This window comes from Tachysurus fulvidraco, chromosome 2 (assembly GCF_022655615.1).
Source record: "Tachysurus fulvidraco isolate hzauxx_2018 chromosome 2, HZAU_PFXX_2.0, whole genome shotgun sequence".
Classification (NCBI taxonomy): Eukaryota; Metazoa; Chordata; class Actinopteri; order Siluriformes; family Bagridae; genus Tachysurus; species Tachysurus fulvidraco.
Genome location: NC_062519.1, coordinates 15,146,540 through 15,171,742, shown reverse-complemented (window position 1 = coordinate 15,171,742; position 25,203 = coordinate 15,146,540). Strand labels below are relative to the sequence as shown.

Here is a 25,203-nt window from a genome sequence, read left to right as displayed (position 1 = left end):
TGATCAGCTCATGTATCCGACCTTTCCCATCCTACCTGAATGCAAAGAAAGTGCAAGCAGGTTTCCTCTCGGTTCCTCATTTTTAATTTTATCAGCGTGACTCAGACTAAAAAAAAAAACTAGGAGCTGAGGAAAGGTCAGGCGTTTAACGTGCGTCACGGTACGATTTGCATGTGTTTCGAGGAGTCAAGCTTTCCCTGCGTGTCTGAAGATGAGCTTGGGTTATGTTATGCTCTGAGAGTTTGCAGAGCAAATGTTTACAAATTACGCATGCACACGTCAGTTGGACCGTTACGCTAGCGAGAGGCGTTCCTACTCCCGGTTGCTATAGTAGCAACGTTTATAATAGCTCGATAATAGAGTTTGTCGTGCTATACTGTAGTTTGTCGCGTAGCACTATAATAGTTTGTCGTACAATACTGTGGCTTGTTGTGTAACACAATACTAAAGTTTTTCGTGTTACACTGTAGCTTGTTGTGTAACACTATAACAGAGTTTGTCAAACGACACTGTAGTTTGTTGTAAAGCTCAATAATAGAGTTTGTCACGCTATACTGTAGTTTGTTGCGTAGCACTATAATAGTTTGTCGTACAATACTGTAGCTTGTTGTGTAACACAATACTAAAGTTTATCATGTTACACTGTAGCTTGTGGTGTGTCACAATAATATAGTTCGTTGTGCTATACTGTAGTTTGTTGTGTAACACAATACTAGAGTTTGTCATGTGATGCTGTAGTTTGTGGTGTGTCACAATAATATAGTTCGTTGTGCTATACTGTAGATTGTTGTGTAACACAATACTAGAGTTTGTCGTGTTACACTGTAGCTTGTTGTGTATCACAATAATATAGTTTGTTGTGCTATACTGTAGCTTGTTGTGTAACACGTATTGTTTGTTGTGCCATACTCTATAATACCATTTGTTGTGTAATATAATTTATTGTGTGACATCAGTTCACACATGGAATTAAAAGGATTCAAATAAAACCGCATGCCCTACATGGGAAAACATGTAAAAACAAAAACAATGAAAATCAATATATCATGTAAATAATATCATCTATAAATAAACAAAGCATGTAAATCATGACCCTGTATAAATTAGCATCTGATAAATGTGATAAATCACATGTAACAAATGAAACGAGTAAAGAAATGAAGCAACTACACATATTCAAAGATCAAAATGTGATCTTACAAAAAAATAAATGTGAAATATGTTAAAAGTTGAACAAAATGAAAAGGAGAAAAGGAGTAAAGAGAAAAAATTAGCATGCAAAATGATGCATTTTTAATCACATATGGAGAAATGAACCAATTTTTTTTTATGCTGAAAAATGTGTTAAAAAAAGCACCTAAAATATCAAAAATCAGGTGCGAAAGATGAAAATGTGAAAAAATTAAAAACCTAACAAAAATCGTGTGTAAAAGGACACACATAAAATGAAAAGAATCATGTGTGGAAAGAAAAATGTGATTTTCACATATCACTCATTGAATATGGTGCAATTTATATTTACAATTTATAATTTATAATTTTATAAATTTATAATTCATTTATTTTCGACTTTAGAATTTTTTCTGTTTTTTTTTTATTTGGTAAAAATAAAAAAATAAAGCATGCAGCTTATTTTCAGGAGTTTACAGTGGGTCCTCAATTCAGACAGAAATATAATAATAATCCCCATGTGATCTGCTTTGTGTAACTTTTCTCTGAAGGTCTTCATGTTCGTATTTATGTGTGTTTTATTTCTCCTCTTGTTAAGTGAAGTACTTACTTTATTACATTATATAATCCTACATGACATGAATTGAGTCTTCAATAATTCAGTAATTCATATAATTGTCCTTCAGTAAAAATCGTCTCTTACTCCCGAGGTCCTATGACAAAAAGTGTGTGATGTGAAAGTAGATCATCTCAACGTAAAAAGGTTTGTAAAGTTCCTAATTAAAACAGATGCCTATTAATTATCTCCTGACTCCGGACAAATGAGCAAAATCGCTGCTGTGCCATTTATACTGTTTAGGTTCAATCTATTCAGACAGCCAGACAAATGTACTTTGTCATGAACAGCTGTGCTCTTATCAAGACGGGGGACGACAACGACGACAAATATATATATATATATATATATATATATATATATATATATATATATATATATATATATATATACAGTATATCCATTTTTTTGCATTTCTTTCTTTCTTTTTCTTTCTTTCTTTCTTTTTCCTCCCGAAGCTTCCTGCAAGCAAGGTTTGTGAAAGTGGTGCGTAATTTACCACGAGATTCATCTTGCTTTGTGGTTTGATGGGGACCATTTTACTTCACGCTGCTTAGCATATGCTACGAATTGCTCTCTGTGCAAAACACACGCAAACGGATGCGAGGACCTACGCGCCATCACTGCAGAACTAATATTTACGTGGCCTCTGGTGAGATCTGCCAGTCACGCGCACGACGCACGCCTCACGCCTCGATCGGGTGGGCTAATTGCACGATGATTAATTTAGATCTGATTTATTTCGTGTGCTCAATTTTCTTTTAAACATAATGGCAACACCGGGTATCCCAGCGCAAGAAACGCAGGCTAATTAATTTTCATCTGATTTGTTTGGAGCGCTTGGTTTTCATTTAAACATAATGGCAACGATGGATAGCACAGCTCAGAGTTTATTTTATTTTCTTTATAGTACGATATATTCTGATGAGCAGATTAAAAAAAAAGAAATTCTAGCAACGATGCTGTACGGATGAGAAAGTCGCCGATGGAAAGAAACGTTCTTGTCTTAAACATGCTGTCAGTATAGAAAGGACGTGACATTTATCAGGAAGTGGATCGATTAAGAAGACCAAGCACACATTAAACAGGGTTTAGCTAAAGGACCAAGTCAAGTATTCTTTACTAGATATGTACATCCAGCGCTAGGAGTGTTAATGATGTTAATTAGAGTGTGCTTGAACAAGGACCACTCCAAACATCACGCAAATAATCCATTACATCCCTGGAAGAGGAAGCAGGAGACCACGTGAACGTCTGCTTCTCCGCACGTAAAGATAAATATGTTATGGATCCATTATGAACAGAGGGCCATTGATCTGACTACTCCATATACACACAAATGGGTTAGGTTGGCAATGATGTATATATTCAGGCATTTTTTTAATGTACTCCAGACCATCCTGCTCTAGAAGTAAGATAAATGACCCTCCTAAGGAAGACAAATGACTAAAATTCCTGCGTCGTTCCAGCGCTTTCTTTCTGTTAGACGGAGAATTGAGGAAACCCAATTTTACCATATGAATACTTAGAACTTCTCTTCAGTCCTCATGTAGCTTCAGGCTGGGAAGTTAGTGAGGAAAAAAAAAAGCATTCATTTCTATAGAGCGTGTCTTCTTTTTTTCTTTTTTATTCAATCACGCCCTCTTTTTTTTTTAAACTCCCAGCACCTGATCGCAATAACACAAACGGTGACAAACGGCACAAGTGCACTTAACGTAGCAGGTGTGCAACGTGCACCAGATAATCTGTTTTCATAAAAGGACTGGGCAGGAGAGTAAGTCCATGAAAATGAGTTTATAAAATATGGAGATTACTCTACTTGCTTACTTAAGAAGCACCAAAACCGTTAATGGAGTCTTTCTCCGTTAACTCCAAAAGATGGCCGTCACCTCACGGAGAAAAGATCGAAAGATATAACGCAAAATTGCATCAGGTCTGTCGGATTATTCTGCAGGACGCACCGCATGTTTCTCAGGGATGCTTGGGTTCATCCGTCAGAGTGGAAAATTTAATCTGAAATCTATTTCAATTTAACCTTGTTTGTATTGACAACCTATATCATCTCATGCCACACTCGCAGCAGCTGAGAAATTGGCCGTCGCTAAATTGGCAATAAAAATAAAGATTAAAAGGAGGTCCAGCAGAGGTGGGGTTTTTAGAGATCGTCTCCTGACTTCTGAAAGCGGCATAGCTGTGTTTATTAATAATTCACGTTTATTTATTTATTTTTATTCTTAACACCATTTCATCTCCCCAGACAGCAGATGGATCGTCTCATGGAACGGTTAACTCCTCAAACGCCACCCGACAAACTCCGGCGCAAACTTCTGACCGTGCAGCAAGAACTTCCAGGCCAACCAATAAGTCAAAACTCCATTTTAGGACACCACAGCCATTAGAGGTGGTGATTGAGTATGCGGGGTTCGGCAGCACGGAGGAACTCGTGCCTTGCTGTTAATGCTATGACCGCAGGGCTGTTTTTCTCTACCGGGGAAGACTGATGCTACCAGCATGCACTGTGGGGCTAATGAATACGAAGGAGAGGAGACAAGAGGGAGCAAAAGCAACATTAACAACGGGGGCAAAAAATTGAATAAAAAAAAAACTCTGAAAACCAAGTTAAGCAGTACATTTTTGTTTGTCTTTGTTTTGTTTTTCTTTCTCTTACAATTCCTTTGCCTTCTCGGGCTACATTGTGAATACAAAGAGATTCCTAACTAGGCTTATTGTTGCTAAATTAGCAAAAACAAACACACACACACACACACACACACACACACACACACACACACACACACACACACACACACACACAATATCACGTGAGTGAAATGCAAAAGATAATAAATCAGATACAGAAAGTACTGATTCAAATGCAGTAAGTACTGAATGAAACAGAGTAGCTACTGAATTGAATCCAGATGGCAGTGAATCAAATGCAGTTACTACTGAATCAAATAAAGAAATGTAGCTGCTTCTAAATTGAATGAAGAAGGTACTGAACCGAATACAGAAGGTACTCAATCAAATGCAGTTGGTAGTGAATCAAATGTAGAAGGTACCGAATTGAATTAAGAAGGTTCTGAAATTAATACAGAAGGTAATCAATTAAATGTAGAAGGTACTGAATTGAATGAAAAAAAAGTACTGAACCAAATGTGGCTGCTACTAAACTGAATAAAAAAGATACTGAAATGAATACAGAAGGTACTCAATCAAATGCAGTCGGTAGTAAATCAAATGTAGAAGGTACTGAATTGAATGACGAAAGTACTGAACCAAATGTGGCTGCTACTGTACTAAATTGAATAAAGAAGGTACTCAATCAAATGTAGAAGGTACTGAATTGAATGAAGAAGGTACTGAACCAAATGTGTCTGCTACTGAACTGAATGAAGAAGGTACTGAACCAAATACATAAGGGACTCAATCAAATGCAGTAGGTACTGAATCAAATGTAGAGGGTACTGAATTGAATAAAGAAGAATTGAAAAATACAGTATCTAAATATAAATGCATAATGTAGAAGAAGCCACTCGGGCTTATTTCGAAGGCCTACCTGATCGTAAAGGCTTTGACGCTACAATCTCATCGCTTAGGAACAAAGAGCACAAAAAAAACGTAACGCACCAAACGAGGTGCTGCTGGATACCTTGTAATCCGATCAGGCCACATTTAGTGAAGGATTTTACTGGATCCTATGTGGATTTAACTCATTTACAGGGAAAGTCACTTTGAATCTTATGTCTTCGGAGACATGAATTGGAAGCTTGTAGCTTCCCCCCACACATTCCCCTCTAAAAAAGAAACTCAATGTTATGCTCTTTATGTAATAGTGCAGATATTTAGTTTCGGATTTGACGAGATGGAAATGGCAGATCCTGTGGCCGCGGGTCTGATTAGAGTCATTGGGATTATGGGGCCTCCTCTGGGTTCCCTGGCTTTACAACTTCTCTTCGAATTACACCATTAACATTTCAATATTACTCCCCACTTCAGGCTACAGGCAGTTCTCTCCCCACGACTGCTATAAATGTATAATTAATAAACTTCCATATGCAGTAAAAATGGGTATGTGCACATTAGGGACAACACTGTTAATGCCATTTAATAAGAAAATTAGCATCAGGAAGTGTGAGAACGGTGGAAAATAGAGAAATTTCCTCAACATATTCAGTGAACTTGGATTTTGGGTGTTGTGAGTAATTGCTACAATGCTAATCCTATGACTATAAAAGATTCAAAAAAACATTACATTATTAAAAATGCAATTACCCTCCATTCATAATGGAAATTAATCTAGCAACCTACATAAACATTAGGAAAAATCATCAAGAAATAATCAACCTGCTGACCCAAGAATGCTTCAGTGACCCAGGATGCTGTGGTTCATTTCAATTTTAAACATCACCCACTACCTTCCTGGCAAGTTACAGTACAGTGCGAACCTAACACAGTTAATCGGCCGAATTAAAATCAAAATATTATCACCTATGTGTTAACTCTGTAGGGAAAGTGCAATAGATACTGAACCGAATGCAACAGATACTGAATCGATTGCAGAAGGTATAAAATTAAATGCAGAAGGTACTGAGTCGAATGCAGAAGGTATTGAATCAAATACATTAGGTACTGAACCGATTGCAGAAGCTATAAAATTGAATGCAGTACATGCTGAATCAAATGTAGAAGGTATTGAATCAAATGCATTAGGTACTGAACCGATTGCAGAAGGTATAAAATTGAATGCAGTATGTGCTGAATCGAATGCAGAAGGTATTGAATCAAATACATTAGGTACTGAACCGATTGCAGAAGGTATAAAATTGAATGCAGTACGTGCTGAATCGAATGCAGAAGGTATTGAATCAAATGCATTAGGTACTGAACCGATTGCAGAAGGTATAAAATTGAATGCAGAAAGTGCTGAATCAAATGCAGCAGATACTGAATCAAATGCAGTAGGTTGTAAACTGAACATAGTAGATACTGAATCAAATGTAATTGGTAGTGAATCAAATGCAGTATGTAATGAATGGAATGCAGAAGTTACTGAATCGAATACAGAAGTTACTGAATCGAATGCAGAAGGTACTGAATTGAATGCATTAGGTACTGAATCAAATGCAGAAGGTACCGAATCGAACGCAGAAGGTTATTACAGTCCCATGAAATCACAAAATATATGACATGGACATAATTTGATGACATATTAACAATTGCAATTAGAGCAAAGCGGACATCAAATGGTGTTTTGTGACAATATAAAGAGGAACCACAGCATCAACACAGAATAACTAACGCTGCTCCGAATGCTAGCTAGACAAGCAAACTGTCTACAGACAGCACTAGCTCAATTCAATTTTATTCTATCTGTATAACACTTTCGACATCAGACATTGTCACAAAGCAGTTTTACTGGAATATACTGTATTAATTCAAGATATACATTTTAAATTTAAACTCATAACTAATGAGCAAGCCAGAGGTGATGGTGGCAAGGAAAAACACCCTGTGACCTACTCACTGCAAGTTCTCAAACATTGATTCATTTCCTTCATTTTAAATCAATATAATGAATAAAAAAGCAGTCTTGCAGCTTGGGCTTGAACGTGAAGACATGGTGATGCTATTCACAGTCACTTTTTGAACTGGAAAAACATAAACAAGGCTAAACAACATGCCCCAGATGATGAAGTAGGATAACTCTAACCCTAGTATTGTATTCCTGGGACAACAAATAAAAATGCAACTTTTAATATTTGTAACAGAGCAACCAGGAAGGGGTATGAAATAATGTGAGCCTCTAGCAAAGACTTTCATCCTAAAACTCTTCCTGTCTCAGTCTGTCATTCTAACCTTCACCCATATAGACATAGACAAAGCATTTTAAAAGAACTCCATAAAAAATTGACACACTCCACGGATTTGGGTCCCGCCAAATGAAAAACAATGATTATTTAATACAAGCTAAGCATCAGTGAGAACTCATGATAAATTTAAAAGAAGTGCATTATTATGGCTTTACCTTCACCGTCTGTCCGGCCTCGGGTCCATCCTGTTGGGAACAGAAGAAGATAATTAGGAATGGTTTGGAATTCGAAATGGAAGTATCCTGTTCAATAATTCAGCAACATTTTAATTTCAAATGAATCGTGTCACCGCTGTGGCACCTCATGAATTTTGAAGTGAGGTTTTACTGTTCGGTCTATTTCACACATATTTGACAATCAAGAGATAGTCATAAGTTCTAGAAAAGTTGTGAGAACACTTAGGAGTTGTAGGAATTGTGGAGCTGTGAAACGGATTTGTGATTTATCCTTAAATGTGGATAAATAGCGAATACGATTGGGAAAGATCTCCCTAAATATCTGAGTTGGTCCATGATTTTGCATAAAAAAAAGACATTTTAATTTTCATGAAAAGAAACGAACTCATTGAGTGACAACTGGGTTTGAAACTGGGTGACACACTTCTATTCCAGTGCATACAGATTATTAAGGTACATAAATCCTGTGCCTTAATAGAATATTATTCATTCATTCATTCATTCATTCATTTTCTACCACTTTTATCCGAACTACTCAGGTCACGGGGAGCCTGTGCCTATCTCAGGCTTCATCGGGCATCAAGGCAGGATACACCCTGGACGGAGTGCCAACCAATCACAGGGCACACACACACTCATTCACTCACACACTACAGACAATTTTCCAGAGATGCCAATCAACCTACCATGCATGTCTTTGGACCGGGGGAGGAAACCGGAGTACCCGGAGGAAACCCCCGAGGCACAGGGAGAACATGCAAACTCCACTCACACAAGGCGGAGGCGGGAATCGAACCCCCAACCCTGGAGGTGTGAGGCGAACGTGCTAACCACTAAGCCACCTTGCCCCCTTAACAGAATATTAATTGAAGATTAAAACCTCATACTCTTAAAACGAATGGTTCACTTGGTTGATATATGGAACCCTAAAACGTTTCTTTATGTAGAAGGTTATTAAAGGGTTCGTTAAAAAAAACAACGGGTAAGATGGTTCATTATGATTTTTATTTTATTGTTAGACATTGTTAATTGAAGAAATGTATACGTTTGATTAAACAATTCCGCAATTTAATTATTGTTCTTTCCTTCATACCTTCACCCCATTCCATTTTCCTCATTCTTTGAAATATTACACAGCTTTAAAATGAAAGTTTAAATTCAATGCTCTCCAAGGGTTCTATATAGAACCATTTTTATTTGGGAAAAGGTTCTATTAACAAAGTAAGGAACCACACTTGTTTATATAGAACCTCAAGGACTGCATTGATCTCAGTCAGTATCGTGTGTAATGTGAAAAACATGGTTTCAGAATCATTTATATATTTCTTCAAGGGTTCTTCAGATGGTTATGAGTTTAAAAGTTCCTCCACAGAGTTCCAGAGGGTTTAAACCTTTTTCTAAAAGTAGACTCGGTCGGTAAACAGTTTTATTTAAGCCAACCTTCTCTAATTTTAAGCGAGCATGTATTCTTAAGAAGGAAAAGTTTTGTATATCATATACCCTTTAAGGTTTTATGGTTTCCATCATGGGAAAGAAGGAGCTCTGCTTTAGAAGTCTAAGAACCATTAACTATTAAGAACCCTTGAGGAACCTTTCTTCAAAGAATCCAACGCTGAACTTTAATAAAATATATGTCTAGGATCCTTAAGGGTTGTTTGGTTGGTCCTTTGATGGAGTTCTTAAAGGTTCTGTATAGAACCCTGGAACAAACAGAAATAGAAAACCTCTGGTGAGTGTAAAAAAAAGTCCAATCAAGTGTATTTTGGAAAGCTCACCAAAGGGCTCTGATATTTCATGCTGCAGGGACTCTTAAAACTCATCCATCTTTAAAGCCCTTTGGTTTGTTATGCTGTGGAAACTGATAATGGTTCAAGGTATAACTCTAAAACAAACAGAAGCCTTTGGAAAGTTATTCAAAGTATCCTTGAGGATCGTTTTTTGAAGATTGTAGAGCTGTAATTAATTGCTGAAAAGTTCCATTAACCAGCCTTAAGGGCTCTTCAGTTTTTCACTGTGGAGGAACTCTTAAAGATTCAATACAGAACAAGTGGAAAGCCACAGACCATTTGGTGAGCTACAGACTAAACCCCAAAGGAGTTCAGAGCTACATGTTAATTAAAACCGTGCTACCACCAACCACCCTTACAGATTCTTTCAATTGTCCCCCTGGAAGTAAGAACCCTCAAACAAATAGGAGTAGAAACCTGTGAAACCATTATATAAACTTCATGCGAAACATTTCATTAAAAACCCTAGTTGAATTCTTCCATTGAGGAACATTATGGTTCCTGTAGAATCCTTTAACCCTTAGGGAACCAATTTTCTAAGAGTGTAGAGGTGTACTTTCATAAAAGAAAACATTCCATCAGCCCCCTTAAGTGTTCTTTGGGTTGGCCATATGGGGGGACTCTTAAAGGTTCCATGCAGAAGGCTAGAACCTTTTTCTAAGAGTGCAAAGCTCTACTGTTCTTCAGTAAAAAGAACTCTCATCAACTCCCTTACAAGCTACAAGGGGATGTGGTAGCTCAGTGGTTAAGGTGTTGGGCTACTGATTGGATGGTCACGGGTTCGAACCCCAGGTCCACCAAGCTGCCACTGCTGGGCCCCTGAGCAAGTTCAGTTCAGTTGCTCAGTTGTAAGTAACAAATAGAAATCCTTTTCTGAAGTTATTTATCTAAACAAAGATTTAAGATGTAGAGCTCACAAATCACAACATGACCTTATCTACAGGGTTGTGCTGTAAATCCACAGGGTCACAATAAACACGTTTGATTCTTTTCATTTCCCAGACCTTTTTTGTTGTTGTTTTTTACAAGAAAATAAAAGAACTCCAGCAAGGAACCTTTTTTTTTTTTTTTTAAATTGGGAACTGTGGGTACCATGAAGCCTGGGACAATCTGCTGAAAGCAGACACATCTAATCTCCAATCTCGTCGTACTGCCTTTGAGTGAAGGAATATTGATTATAGCCTTTCGTCAGATAAGTGAAATGATTTTCTTTTGTCAGGCAGCGTAGCGCAGCGAGAGAGAAACCATCTGGAATTAGCATAAATATCAAAGGTTATGCAAAATGAAGGTACTATCTCTGTCTGTCGGTCTCTCTCTCCGTCTCTCTCTCTGTCTCTCTCCGACACACTCGTGAATATATTATTCCAGCAGGTGGTATTCTCCTGTTAGTTCTCCATGCATGTGAAATAACTAAGACTTTATTTTAAGAATTCCTTTAAGAACAGAAAGACGGATGTAAAAGAACAATAGACAGTGGAAATGGATTATAATGGCATGTAGTTGTTATGTTTCTTTAACAATACTTTGCTAAAGGTGTTTCGTGCGAATGCTTTTTTTTTCCCCATGGAAACAGCATCCATTAGTTAGACCATTATCAGTGATGGATTCTCAGTTGTGGAGTAAAAAAAAATAAGTGAAATGAAGAATAAAAATGTGGTTCCATAATGGCAATAAGTGTAGGAAAAAGGAAGGGGGCTGGCATATTTTATGTAACTGGACATATTATGTAATGGGCTTGAAAAAAAAAAAAACATTTTAGACAAATCAGGAGGCTGAAGCCTATGCAAGAGAACTCGAGGCACAATATATAGTGGCCTTAATGCAAGTCTTTGGACTGAAGGAGGAAACCGCCAAAGCACAAGGAGAAGATGGAAACTCCACCCACACAATATGAGCCATCAGTAGAATCGTACCACTAAGTCACTCTTGACCTCTAGAACATTCACAATTAATTTCCTCTTAAATAAATCAAACGGAAAAGAAATAGACTTCACTTGAATAGCATTAGGTCTCTGCACCAAATCCAGTTTAGAAAAACTGATTTAATTTAAACCATATATTCTAAAATTCATTCGGTGGGATATTTATTGTGGCAGAATTTTTTATAAAAAAAAAAAAAAAAACTTTTAATGTAAACCTGAAATTCCAGCAAATTTACTGATCACACTTTCTTGATTGTGAGACTAGGGTTAGGGTTAGGTTTAGGGTTAGAGTAAGTGTGTGTGAGAGAAATATTTACCTGGATGGCGATGGTCAAGGAGGAGGCACTGAAGTGTTTCTCCACAGCGTTGGCCACCCTCTGAGCGGTGCAGAACAAATCCGCCACTTCATCAGGCCGCAAGTCACGGAAACGCTCGACCGGCCTTAAGGGACACACTAACACATCTACAGGAGCGGTCGGTCAAGGAAAAGTTCCACATCCTCAAATTTCACATTTAGTGTGGAGAAAGATGTTTTAATTTAGTGTGAAATTTGAGTTTGAAGTAATTCCAACTCTTCAAAAAGATTTTTTTTTGTGGCGAAAAAACTTTGTCATTATTTTAATTCGTTTTTTTTTAAAGAATAATTAGAATATTTAAACCAGAAATGCTTTAGTTAAAATGATTCTACTTTCAATGTGACCCCGTCAACTTTTGTTCAGAGAATATTACCTGGGAATTTGGAAAGAAATTGAGGGTTAAGGGCCTTGCTCAAGAGCCCAGCAGCGACAGCCTGGTGGACATAGAATTTGAACTCACAACCTTCCGATTGTTAGTCCAACACCTTAACCACTAGGCTACCACATCCCAACCATTACACCATTACATGCTTTAACGCTTAACTGATCCTTAACATCCATTAAACTAAAACAAGCTCTTAAAGTCTTCAGGAAAACCTGTAACGCAGTGTTGCTAACTTTTTGTTTCACTACATTTTCACAGTTTTGTGTTTGACGACGCATCTTAAGTTCTTCATTCTTGCAAAGTGATTTAATCGTTATCCTGCTGCTAAAGTGTGAAACAGCGATTCATGTTGTCCACATTGTTGTAAACCAGAGCTGCCCAAATCTTTCTTATTCTGAGCCAGATGGAGAAACAGACTGTCTATAATCAAACACGAGGCAATAAATAAGGTTTAATTGCTAGTGTTACATTGGCTTTTAATTTAAATAAAAAATTTAATAGTTGAGTTTTAAGCATTTTCTGCTGTTGTCTGTAATAGAGCTGTGTAAATGAAGATTTTATAGATTACGCCCGCCAGTTTATTCCATCATTACGGAAATAGATTCCTGGCTAACTTTCCTCTGAACTTACGTAGGAATAATACTCATATTGCTACAGTAGCATGTCCAAGAATCTTCAGCCTTGCCAATAGCTTGATAACTTGAATATAAGCCTTTGGAATTAACACTGTTAATAATGAAGACTTGAACCTTCTCTTGTTTACTTTTGTAAACTGAGAGGAGAACTAAAAGGAAATCTGAAACACTTATAATCCTGGATTGGTTTAGAATAGAAGACACACACCAGAATGAAACAGATGTACAGTAAAGGACAAACTATTAGAATATCAGTGGCTATGAGAAGAAATACGGACTGGCCGATTCTGACGAGTATCAATGCTCAGAAAAGAAAGCTTAATAATCAAAAATCACTGGTTACACGAAAGATTTGGGGATGTTTTACGATAGTTAGCACACGTTTTAAATCTATTTAAAATGAAGGCACCACTGTATGAGAATCACGTGGAGTCCAGTTCTTCATTAACAATAGCAAAATTTGATGTGGTTTTTTTGCTTTTGTAGTTCACCAACCTCATGTTTCAATGTTCTATGCCTTCCGAGATGCTTTTTTTCGCTCACCATGCTCGTAAAGTGTTAATTATCATATTTATATTTATTATTTTAGCCTTCCTGTCAGTGGCGGAGGTTAGGAAACCTGAAACATCATTTTAAATTCAATTTATTTGTATAGTGCTTTTAACAATAGACATTCTCTCAAAGCATCTTTACAGAAATCTTTCAAAAAAAAAATGTAGAATAAAAATGACCAAATTTATACAAAATTATCCCTCACGTTTTTCCCTAACGAGCAAGCCTGAGGAGACAGTGGCAAGGAAAAACTCGCTGAGATATAAAGAACAAACCTTGAGAAGAACCAGCGTCAGAAAGGAACCCAACGTCATTTGGGTTGACGCCGGACAATAAATAATAAGTGAGATTATTATGGAACCAGGTCAGCATACTTTATGAGTTCATTGATTAAATTAACACTAGTTCCTTTCTGCTGAGGTCTTACAGTAGTTCTCTGATGAAGACCTGAGCACAAAGTTGACTGACACAACAGAAGTTCAAAGACATCTGCAAGTGGTTATATCCACAGCAGTACCATGGGTCATGGGTTGTCCACGTGGAGCCATCCCCAGCAGCAGTGTGGACCACCACATGACGAGACCAGAAGTATGGCATCAGGATACATCAAACATAAGAGTAGTTTCATACATATGTATGTCATCCACGGTTCCTTGCCTGTTCTGATGCTTTGGCAACCCAGGAAAAAAAGTTCCAGTAAAAGATATCTTCTTCATACTTTCACTTTATGACTTTAATTTCATATCGGAAGGCCACAGTATGTGAGTGCACAAGCATGAGAAGGTGTCTGGGCGATTCTAACTGCCCCTGCAGGTCATTTAGGGTCCACCAGCCTCACTTTATTTCCTCTCGCAACCTAACCAGTCTAATGTGTCTCACCTCGATATACTGAATAACACAGAAACAGAAAGGTCAGGAAGTATACTCTTCGCTTCAAAAAACAGCTTGAAAATCCACTGGCCTTCAAGTAATCAAGATTTTTAGCAATTTGGAGCAACGAGGCACTTATAAGTGAAAAGATGCTTCAAATGCCTTACAGGTCTTTAGAGATACGAAATCTACTACACTGTGAATTCTGAGGAGGGAACATTCTACAGTACAGTATGTGATTATCAAAACACCGCAATCGTCTCATGCTCGCAAATTCATACCCTTTGAACAAATTGACAAATCTGGTTCAATTTATGGACGTCGATCGCATTCTGTCCTTTTCTAGGGACGTTTTACTTTTCAATATAGAAACTGATCAAATCGCAATGGCCTTGTCTTCATTCATTCAGTTCGAGCTCTTTGTGTTGTGAAAAGATTCATGTGTGTTCGGTGTAACCAAATATATTTGATTCGACTACGAGAGTATTTTAAAAAAGATTATTATGCCATACAATGACTGAATGAAATGCATGGCAGAATGGACTAGAAAAATATCAGGTAGCTTTCAATAATACAGTTTTGTGACCTGGTCCACAGTGACAGGAGTTAAAAAGAAGACTGTGGTTCTTTTGCATCTTGTAGCTCAGCTACTGTACCTCAAGGTTAAGTACACTGTCTTTTGAGATGCTTTTCAGCTCACCGTGGCAGTAAAGAGTGAATTCGTTTTAAACCATAGCCTTCTTGTCAAATCTGGCTGTTCTCTTCTGACCTCTTTCATCAACAAAGCATCTCCACCTACATCTCATTATACAGTGTAGACCATTGTGATTTCTTGCCACGATGACGTCCGAGTCACAGAAATCCCCAAACAGACTGAAGCCCTTGACTTTTATGTCCATGATACTTATTTATGCACACTGTCGCCAGCTACATGATTAGCTGTCCGTATAATTGCATAAATGAGCAAGGGTACTTTTTTTTTTTTGAGCAAGTGCCTGGTCTAAAGTGTACTGTAGTTCGCAACCAAGTAAACAACCACCATATTTTCCGATCATCATTTCAGTCATTTCAAGTTAACCGAAGTAATATATATTCCCAGCACATCATTATGGCTGTGTTTCACCTCTGCATTCATCAAATGTGCCCACACAACCCTCCAACGCTTGTATATTAATATATTACTGCGGTCATAAATCTGTAAAATAATTACGCACAGCCTCGTCAGGGAGGTAAAAGAGAGACGCCGCTAACTTGGGAGTTGGATGAAAGCGAATCATCACCTCGGATGACAGGCATTAAACACCGGGCCATTGCTCTTGGAGGGAGATGATTACATTGCTGCATTCATGGCACAATGGGCACCCGTGAGCCAGGCGAGCGTGGCGCAAACGATCAGTCTCCCTTGCTTTCATGTTCGGCTTGGCGGAAGGAAATCAGATATCATATTAACGGATGTCTTCCTCTCCGCTGCAGGCCGCCACTGAGCAGTCACCAGGGATGAGAAATTAGGGCTCGGTTTCAAAAAGAACAGACATGAAGAGAGGCAGAAGAGGAGCAGAGTGGAGAGAGAGAGAGAGAGAGAGAGAGAGAGAGAGAGAGAGAGAGAGAGAGAGAGTTTGATGTCAGAGGTTTAAATGCAACGGCTGTCGTTTAGGGCTGTGCTCCTTGCAAAGCTTTTTAAGGCTCAGAGTGATTTGTTAGATACATTGAGACAGTTAAGAGGAAGAGCACATTGACTTTGTACTACTGATGCATTGGTAGTAAAAAAGAAAAAAATAACTGACATATGCCCGAAACCAATGCACCGGATCAAACGCATCAAATCTCTATTGCATCTTAATGGAAAGTCTTTTATTCCCCAGCGCCGTTTGATTCGGAGAGGAAAAGGTGTTGAATCACTTTCTCTTAATAGCTGTTTCATCTGTAACCCAAATATTCAAATGATACTCTTTCATGCTCGTTTTAATATTTTAGTGGTGCTATCATGAACTGGCATGGACTAAATAAATAAATAAATAAATAAATAAATAAATAAATAAATAAATAAATATAGACGTTTCTATAGTAAGTGTTTTTTTTTTCATACTATAGAAGAAGACTAGCAACTATAAACAGTTAAAAATCACAACTATTAAAACACCACCAGCTAGCTGACGATCTGTAAAGAGAGAGCAGATACTTTGGGATCCGTTTCTTTATTTCGAAACATACAGTATTGTGTCGAAAATGTTAGAAATGCGATATGGATTTCTTCATACTGTTATGAAATAATCATGCGGTCAGAAGAGATACGGTGCTGTGCCATGTTGTGTAGTTATCCAGTTTAGCGCACGTGAACAAGAAGAATGTTGTTCATTTAGTATACATTGTGGTATAAGAGGAATAAATCAGTACGGAAGACACAGTTCTAAGAAAATAACAGACTAATTAATTACTACATAACCGTGTTGTGGATTATTTTACCTAGCAATGACAAACCCCGTCGTGTTTTATTGCTTACTTACAGTATAACGCACAACAAAAGGGGGAAAAGCTTCTGAATAGTCGTCTGACCAAGCATCTAGAAAAGTAATAATAAATCCTGTAATTGAAATGTGTCCTATTTTTAAGCCGTACTCATTTTTCTGAATGTTTTCCCTTGCACAGGAGTCGGTTTTGAGATTTGTATTTTTTTTTACCCCTAGACTCATTTTCTGTGTAACTACATCGCCTGGACTTGTGACAGTTCTATATTCCTATCAGCGATATGAGAGAGGCGAGTGCACATTTCTAATTCAATCCGTCAGTTCGTTGCAGAGGGCTGCTTAACTACTCCAGCAGATGGACATTTTCTCCTTGCCACAGTTGGAGGGAACCAATCATCCTCCACTCCATTTGATTTCCAAATGAGATAAAGCCGTTTCCATACGCCACCATGCGACAGCCGGAATCAAGACTAATAGCACTGTAACTCGGCGAAACTGCTCAATAATAACCAATCTAAATATCTGAATATAAAAATAAACCGACTCCTTCAGCATGCCCCGTGTTACATATTCAATCATTTCTGTAATGAAAGGCATTCTTCACGTCCGACTTCTCCGTCCCGTCCTACCCGCCGAGCTCATCCGACACCTTCTCCCAGACGACTGCGGTTGTGACTAAATAATAAACCTCACTCTGGACCTTTTATTATCCATCATAACAGTCATTTGACCACTTACACTGACTGATCTGTCTCTCTGTCTCTGGGTTCAAGATGCATGTAATGCGTCCTGGAGATTGCCTTTACATTGCAAATGCAATCGCGCTCGTGTGGGAAAACATATGCCCTCGAATCTTGACGTTTCATTTCTTTTTGCCAAGGATAATGCTGAATTTGTGTCAAGTTTGCCAGAAGTCGGTCCGCGGCCTCCGTCTGTTTCACATTATGCGGTGGGAAAACCGAAGTGCTAGATTAGATGGGCTGAGGAAGAAGGTGAACAAACAAGCAAATGTAAACAACAAAATCAAACAAAACAGGTACAAAATAAACGCAATTCCCGTATTACGGTAGCAAGCAAGTTTGTCTGTCGGGCAAAACGATGTTGCCGGGAAATTAAAAACGGCTTGTAGGGTGATATTTAACACAACGATTACTGCTCAGACGAGGAAGAGCGACCTGGTGTAGAGTAAGAGTTCGAGCTGCAGTTTGACGAGCAAGAACGAGGGCCAGAATGTCAGTACTACAGCGGACGTGACCCAGGCTGGAACGAGGGAACTGTCGAACTCATCATCCCTTCACGCACCCCAGTAAAGCCGGAGAAATTACACAATGTACAACCTTGAAATCTAATGCCTTACCCTAAGTGCACTGGTAATGCTTTACACCAGTGGTCCCCAACCCCCGGGCCGCGGACCGGTACCGGTCCGTGGACCTAATGGTACCTGGCCGCCCAAGAAACATTAAATTATTTCCATTTTATTTACTGTGGTGTATTTCTCTCGGGTTTGTGCGACTTTCCATGGACGAGAGGTTCACCAGTAGCTGAGAGACGTCACATAAAGCCGCACCAATACCACGCATGCGCAAAATATCATGATACCTGCCAAAGTTCTCTGCGATCCCTCCACTGGCTTCCGGTAGCTGCACGCATCCGATTCAAAACACCGATGCTGGCCTACAAAGCCAAAAATGGACCAGCTCCCTCTTACCTCAAAGCCCTCATCATTCCTCGCACTGCACCCCGCAACCTCCGATCTACCAGCACTGCTCGACTGGTTCCACCATCTCTCAGGGTAAGAGGCAAGTATACTACAAGACTCTTCTCTGTTCTGGCACCAAGGTGGTGGAATGAACTTCCCCTAGAGGTCCGGACAGCTGAGTCACTGGCTATTTTCAAGCAGCGATTGAAGACCTACTTATTCAGGAAACACTTCAACTAGCACTTCTTTCCTTATCTTTTGAATTAAAAAAAAAAAACAAAAAAAACTTTGACACTTTTTCATTGTAACTTTGAACAAATGTTTTAAACTCATGGTATCTTAAGAATGTAACCTAGTGAACCACCATTAATGTATTCAATGTTAGAGATTTAAGCACTTATGTATGTCGCTCTGGATAAGGGCGTCTGACAAATGCTGTAAATGTAAATGTAAATGTAAATAACGGGCCGGGTTTAGGTGACGTCTGGAGCTGAGCGGCTGCAAGCGGCAGTAGTGTTGTAGCTTTGGTGGAGAGAAGGTGTGTATCGCTCTTCTCTCTGTTCACCGGTACTTTGTCATGTTTAACAGTGCTTGGTGTACGTGTATATTGTGTTTGCTCAAATTTAACCCACAAATTAGCAAAATGAGCACGAAAGAGACGTTGTTAGTAAGTTAGAAACTCTGCCGGTGTTCTGGATTAAAGTCATGGCGGAATACCCTGAGACACTTAAATCCCTATTGCCATTTCCGACATGCTATCTGTGTGAAGCGGGGTTTTCTCAGTGACGGCAACCAAAACAAAACAACGGAATAAACTGGACATAAGCAACACACTTCGGGTGTCATTGTCTCCTATTACCCCAGATTGAACCATCTGGTTGCAAAGAAACAAGCTCAGGGTTCTCATTGAATTATCAATTACTCATTAAATACAATTAAATTAAAATTATTAATTTTAATTTAATTGTATAGCCGCCAACCCCCACCCACCACCCCCAGTGGGCCGCGGTAAAATTATCAAACATTGACCGGTCTACGGTGAAAAAAGGTTGGGGACCACTGCTTTACACTATATCCGAAGGCATCACGCAGAGTTTTCACACAGACAATCCAGTGCCATGTCTTAACACTTAATAAAGTTGCTTTGGATAGTCAAAGCAGATGCTGACAGACGCACGCTGAGAGATATGAGCTGTCTGTTAGCCTGACTGCAATGAATCCAAAGTGCCTCTCACACACACACACACACACACACACACACACACACACACACACACACACACACACACACACACACACACACACACACACACACATACCTTCAAAACAAAACAAAAGAAAAAAAAGTTTCTGACTTCCTCACATATCGATCCGGGCTGTCTAAGTGATTAAGCCTGAGGAAATAAAAAAACAATGCTTTTAGTCCTGAGGAGTCACATCAAGGTGGTGAACGTCGGCTGAAAAAAAATTACTTCTCAAACTTGCTGCTGCTGCTGCCGTGTATGTGAAGTGGAGGGAAAATAAATAAATAAATAAAAATACAATATAACAATAAATACATTGAGTGCATTGGTGATGGGTGGAAAATTATTTATGATTATTTAGTTAGAGGATGAAATAATATTCTATAATAAGATATTCCTGAGTAGATTCTTATGAGTCACCAAGACCATGGTGAAAAATACTAATAAATAAATAAATAAATAAACAAACAAACAAATAAATAAATCACAGTACTGCGTAAAGGATGTCACATGATGCAAGAGGATGAGGCACATCCAGGTTTTTTTTTCTGTTCTTTTTTAACAGTCTAAAACTCAGAACACTAGACAAAGTGTCAAGCGAACAGCAAGCAGTATAAACAGAGCTATGCTAAACCACAGGCAGAAATAAGGTCAACGCCAGGACTGTAAACATCTAAGAAAAGGGCTTGCTTGGTATGCTTGTGCTTACTGTATGTAAGTTTGTGAATGAGTGAGAGTCTGTTGTAAACACAGCGTAACTGTGAGAACGTGTGAAATTGGAAATTCAGAGACTGAGTGTATGTGTATTCTGGGAAGTGAAGTCTGGTCGCTGCAGCCATGTTTGTAGGACACAATAGGCAACTGGTTGCCAACTGGAAGATGCCCTTATCCAGAAGGAGGGTTAAGAGCCTCACACAAGGTTCTGGGATCTGAACTCACAACCTTCTGATTGTGCATGACAGGAGTTGGAGACGGTGGACTGGGTTGTCCAGTCAGGGTTGGTCAGAAATTTGTAATATGTCATATGTTCAGGTCAGATATTTTAAACTCAATGCACTTAATGCTTCATGTGGCAACTTAAAGCACGAAGAAGTCATGTTACACATACACAATTTGTTGAGCTACAGTAGACAGTGCATCAAAGCTGGAGGTGATTGCATCTCATCAAAATCCATATCTATTTTGCATGGATACTTCATCTAATCAGAAATTCCACTAGTCACACGACCAGTATGTTCGCCTGTATTACTGTCATGACAACTTTGATTTCTAACATATTCTGATCACATATTAAATGTATTATAATGGAGCATGACACATTGCTTCTGGTTGAGAAACTCATCAGCAAAAAATCTGCTGTAGCATCTGTACATTCTACACTGCCGTTCCCCAGGATGGTGGGTGAGAATCGGAGATCTGAACACGAGGGGTTTAATTACAGAACCTGTGGGATTTAATTACCCCAAGAACTAAAGAAGAATGAAACTCTTCAATTGAACCATAAAACATACACATACTTTATATATATGATTCTTCTAAAAATAAAAAAGCAGGCAATACGGCTGATAAAGGAGGGTTTGAGTTTGTAGTAAAATAAAAGAACGCACGAGTGCCGGGTTTCAAACCAGCACACACACTGTGTATTTTGTTAGACACTGGGATAATCTCGGATCAGGCTGAAATTACCCCGACACTGCAGGACGGCTTCCAAGCTTCCAAAGTGGCAGAGATCTGATCGCTTATTTAATAAAAGGAGACTTGTAAAGGGAATCGGAATCGCATTAGAGAGCGAGTAAGTAGAGATATATGTAATTAAAATACAATTAAAGACTCTGACACGCAATAAGGCAGAATATGGAAGTCGCATAAGGGGTTGTTAAGGGAGGAAACTGGGCAACGTGTTCATTTTTACACCGTTAGAGTATGTAGGAATCATTTTAGCTTAGCCTACGGATAACAAAGCATGCTCGTTAAAATAAAAACAAAAGGAATTTTTTTTTTAAGGAAAATCTTGTTAACTTGTTATTAACTGTTAACTTGTTATTAACTCATTTTCTTAACTATTGGTGATGAAAATATGGAAACATATTATTCTGCAGTTTCTGTCAAAATAAAGTCACTCCAATGCAATTAAATATATTGTTATAGAGAGCTGATTGAAATCACAACAAAACAAATTAGCAATAAAATGTGTGTAAAGAATTAAAACATTAAAGCGGAGATAACGTTATGAGATGTTCAGTAAGAACCGTAACTATATACTTAATGCTGCTGTGTTTTCTTATGTTTTTAGATATGAAATACCATTTTTAGATTATATCGTATGTTTTTAGTTTTGAAATTGTATTTTTATATTTTTTTTTAGGTTTTTAGTTATATTTTTAGATTGCTTTCTTGTTTTAGTGTTTAAATTGCAAATTTTTTAGATATTTTTCTTGTTTTTAATTTTTATTTTATATTCTTATTTTTTCACAAGTTTTTAATTTTTGTTTTGTGTTTTTAGTTTTGTTGTTATGTTTGTAGTTTTGTTATGAATTTGTGGTTTTAGTTTTTCTGTTTTTAGTTAATAGGGGTTTTAATTGTGTAGTGTTTTTAGTTTTTCAGTCATGTTTTTATATGTGTTTTGTTTTTAGTTTGTTGTCATGTTTTTGGTATCGCTTTTGTTTTTATTTAAAGTTTTACTGTTATGCTTTTTGTTTTTGTTGTTTTTTATTTTTGCTCTAAAAGTAAATCTGTTATTTATAAATTTGAGTCCACAAGAAAATCCCAGATGCCATCGTATGCTGTGCTCCATGTCCAGAGTCACTGCTGTTTCCATGGGAAAAGGCGGCCATGATTGAAGCCATGGTATCATGTAATTCAAGGTTGATTTTGTGAGCGTCTCTGACCCAGAACTTCACTCATCAGCACTCTGCACAACCTGCTGCTCACACAGGTTAATGGCACATACAAACACACACACACACACTCACACACACATACACACTCACACACACACACACACACTTCACATGTGGCCCTCTTTTGCTTTCAGGATGACCGAAAACTCCAGCTTGGCCTACAGAATCATCCTTCACACATGATTAGCAAGGCAAATATGCAGGAAGGTGAGCAGATTGCATGAAAAACATCATCCTGGGTCACACCTTCTACAGTATGTTGATCAAAGTTCAAAATTTAACCTAGCAGTAAGTTTTAAATGTAAAATGATAACAGTTCTTATTTCTTATAATGCTTTATAAACCTCTAAAAATGTGCTATAACCATTTCCTTGATAACACATAACTTTACACATAACTATATCACGTAGTGTCAGTATAATCTTTGCAAGTTGGCCGTGATTCCTTGTAAACTTTTTTATAAACGGTTTAATGTCTCATAAATCAAATAATGTATTATTTAGGGTTTTTTTTAGATTTAAAGGTGTTTTTAGGATTGTTTTAATGTTTTGAGTTTTGGTTTAATGTTTTTAGTTTTGCTTTTATTGTTTTTTTTTGGGGGGGGGGTTGTAGGTTATTTCTTTATCTTTTATGTTTTTAATTTTTCTTTTATGCATTTGGATTTGTTTTTATCTTTTTTAGTATAGTGTCTATGTTATTCGTTTTGTTTGAATCTTTTAAGTTTTGCTTTTATGTTTGTTTGTTTTTTAGCTTGTTTTTATGCTTTCAGTTTTGCTTTTATGTTTTTAATTGCGCTTTAATGTTTTTAGGATAGTATTTATGTTATTAGACTTGTTTCTATTCATCAGTCTGCGTCTATTGACTATAAAAAGTAAGTACTTCAAATTCATATTAAACATAATTCTCTTTAAAAATACATTTTGCTTTATCGTGAAGTTTTTCAGACTTTATTAATGTGCATGTTTAATGTAAGGTTTACCTCATGTTTATGTGTAACTGTTCATAAATACTGCAGCATATTTGCTTTATGAAATTATTAAGTGTATGCAGTACAGCACAGGGGATTATAACCAAGTGATTTTATGTTACCAATGAACTTAAAGCCTACATTAAAGCTTCATAAAAAAGGAGTTCATGAAGAAAGTTTCCAAGGAATTACTGTCAACTTAGAAAGAATTAGAACTCGAGTTATGATGATTTATGAATAAGGGCTTTATAAAAAAGTATTCCTGTAGTTTCTTTGAGATTTGTCTTCCAAAAGAGCAAAAGATAAGCGTCTAAGTAGAACGTCGGAAGTGTTAGAGAGCGTTAAAAGAGATTCCGGCGTGCCTCTGACTCCAGTGTTCGAATGAAGACGACACCAAAAAAACGATACACAATCATGTGAGAGTTTTGGTACACAGGCGGGAAAAAAAAACCCGCAGCATAACACCGACACAGCACAAAGAAGGCAAGAGGAATAAATGCTCCTCATCATGTTCCTTTCAGAGGAACAAAAGCTGTGTGCTAGCAGCCCAGACCGTGCCGCTGGCACAAAATGTCTGACTGTTTTAACATCCTGCCTACATCGTACATCATCCAGAGCAGACTCGGAGTCGAGCTGAGAAAAGGGAAAAAAAAGAAAAGGGAACAAACAATGTAGCTTATCTTAGTACTTACATACCAGGCAGCATTTCTAAAGCTTTTACAGATTTTTTTTATTATTATGGGATAGTACTTTTGGACCTTATAATAAAAATAATGACGATAATAAATAATTAAATTGACATGCCATAGCTGGATTTTTAAATAAATGCAACTGTATAACTTACTAAGGTAGAAAGACAGGGTGTGCTGTTAGTTATACAGTTTCATATATTTTAAAATCCAGCTATGGTATGTCAATATATATATATATATATATATATATATATATATATATATATATATATACTGTATTCTCTGCTGGCCAAGTACATAACCTTAGGTGTCTATATAGAACAACCTCATTGAACCTCTCTTTTTAAAGGTGTAGTTTATTAAAATTCTATTCTTACAGTAATTTTTTTCTATTAAATTTTTGTATGTGAACTAAAATCTGAATCTGAATTCGAAACGACTTCATCCGATCGAATCAGGAAGCCGTATCTTAAACAAAGTCAAGAGTACTGTGATTGTAAAATGTTAAAGATCCACTTAAGCGTACACTAATATATCGCCAAAGCCATCACTCAATCCAGGAGAGACACACTGCGAGAGAATGATGAATAAACATATTAGAGGAGGAGCAGGGCTTGAAATTGTACCTGCATGGCTTCATATTTGCTCCATAAACCTGACACGAGTCTTTTTAAATACTAGGCAGATTTACAGCCGGTGCTCAAGGAGATCGTCTATCTATACGGCCTTTCGTTTGGCGAGAGCTGCGAAGAGTTTTATAAACCCTGATTTAGCATCAAGGCTGTGTTACAGAAAACTACCCTGGAAAAAAGCTTGAATTTATTTCTCAGGGATGAACAGTGGCGAATTATCAGGCAATTAAAATGAGAAAACGCGCATGACGGGAAGCGTAAA

General features: G+C 37.7%; 1 protein-coding gene across 2 annotated transcripts in view; it reads right to left on the bottom strand.

The window, feature by feature from the left end:
* Positions 1–25,203, bottom strand: part of fhit (fragile histidine triad diadenosine triphosphatase) — a 253,367-nt gene that overhangs the window by 36,744 nt on the left and 191,420 nt on the right. For both annotated transcript variants that reach the window (XM_027176380.2, XM_047810216.1), the window contains exons 4-5: positions 11,862–12,007; positions 7,815–7,844 (exon numbers count right to left, since the gene is read on the bottom strand). In XM_027176380.2, the coding sequence (XP_027032181.1) occupies positions 7,815–7,844; positions 11,862–12,007 (176 nt within the window). The remainder of the gene's footprint in view (positions 1–7,814; positions 7,845–11,861; positions 12,008–25,203) is intronic.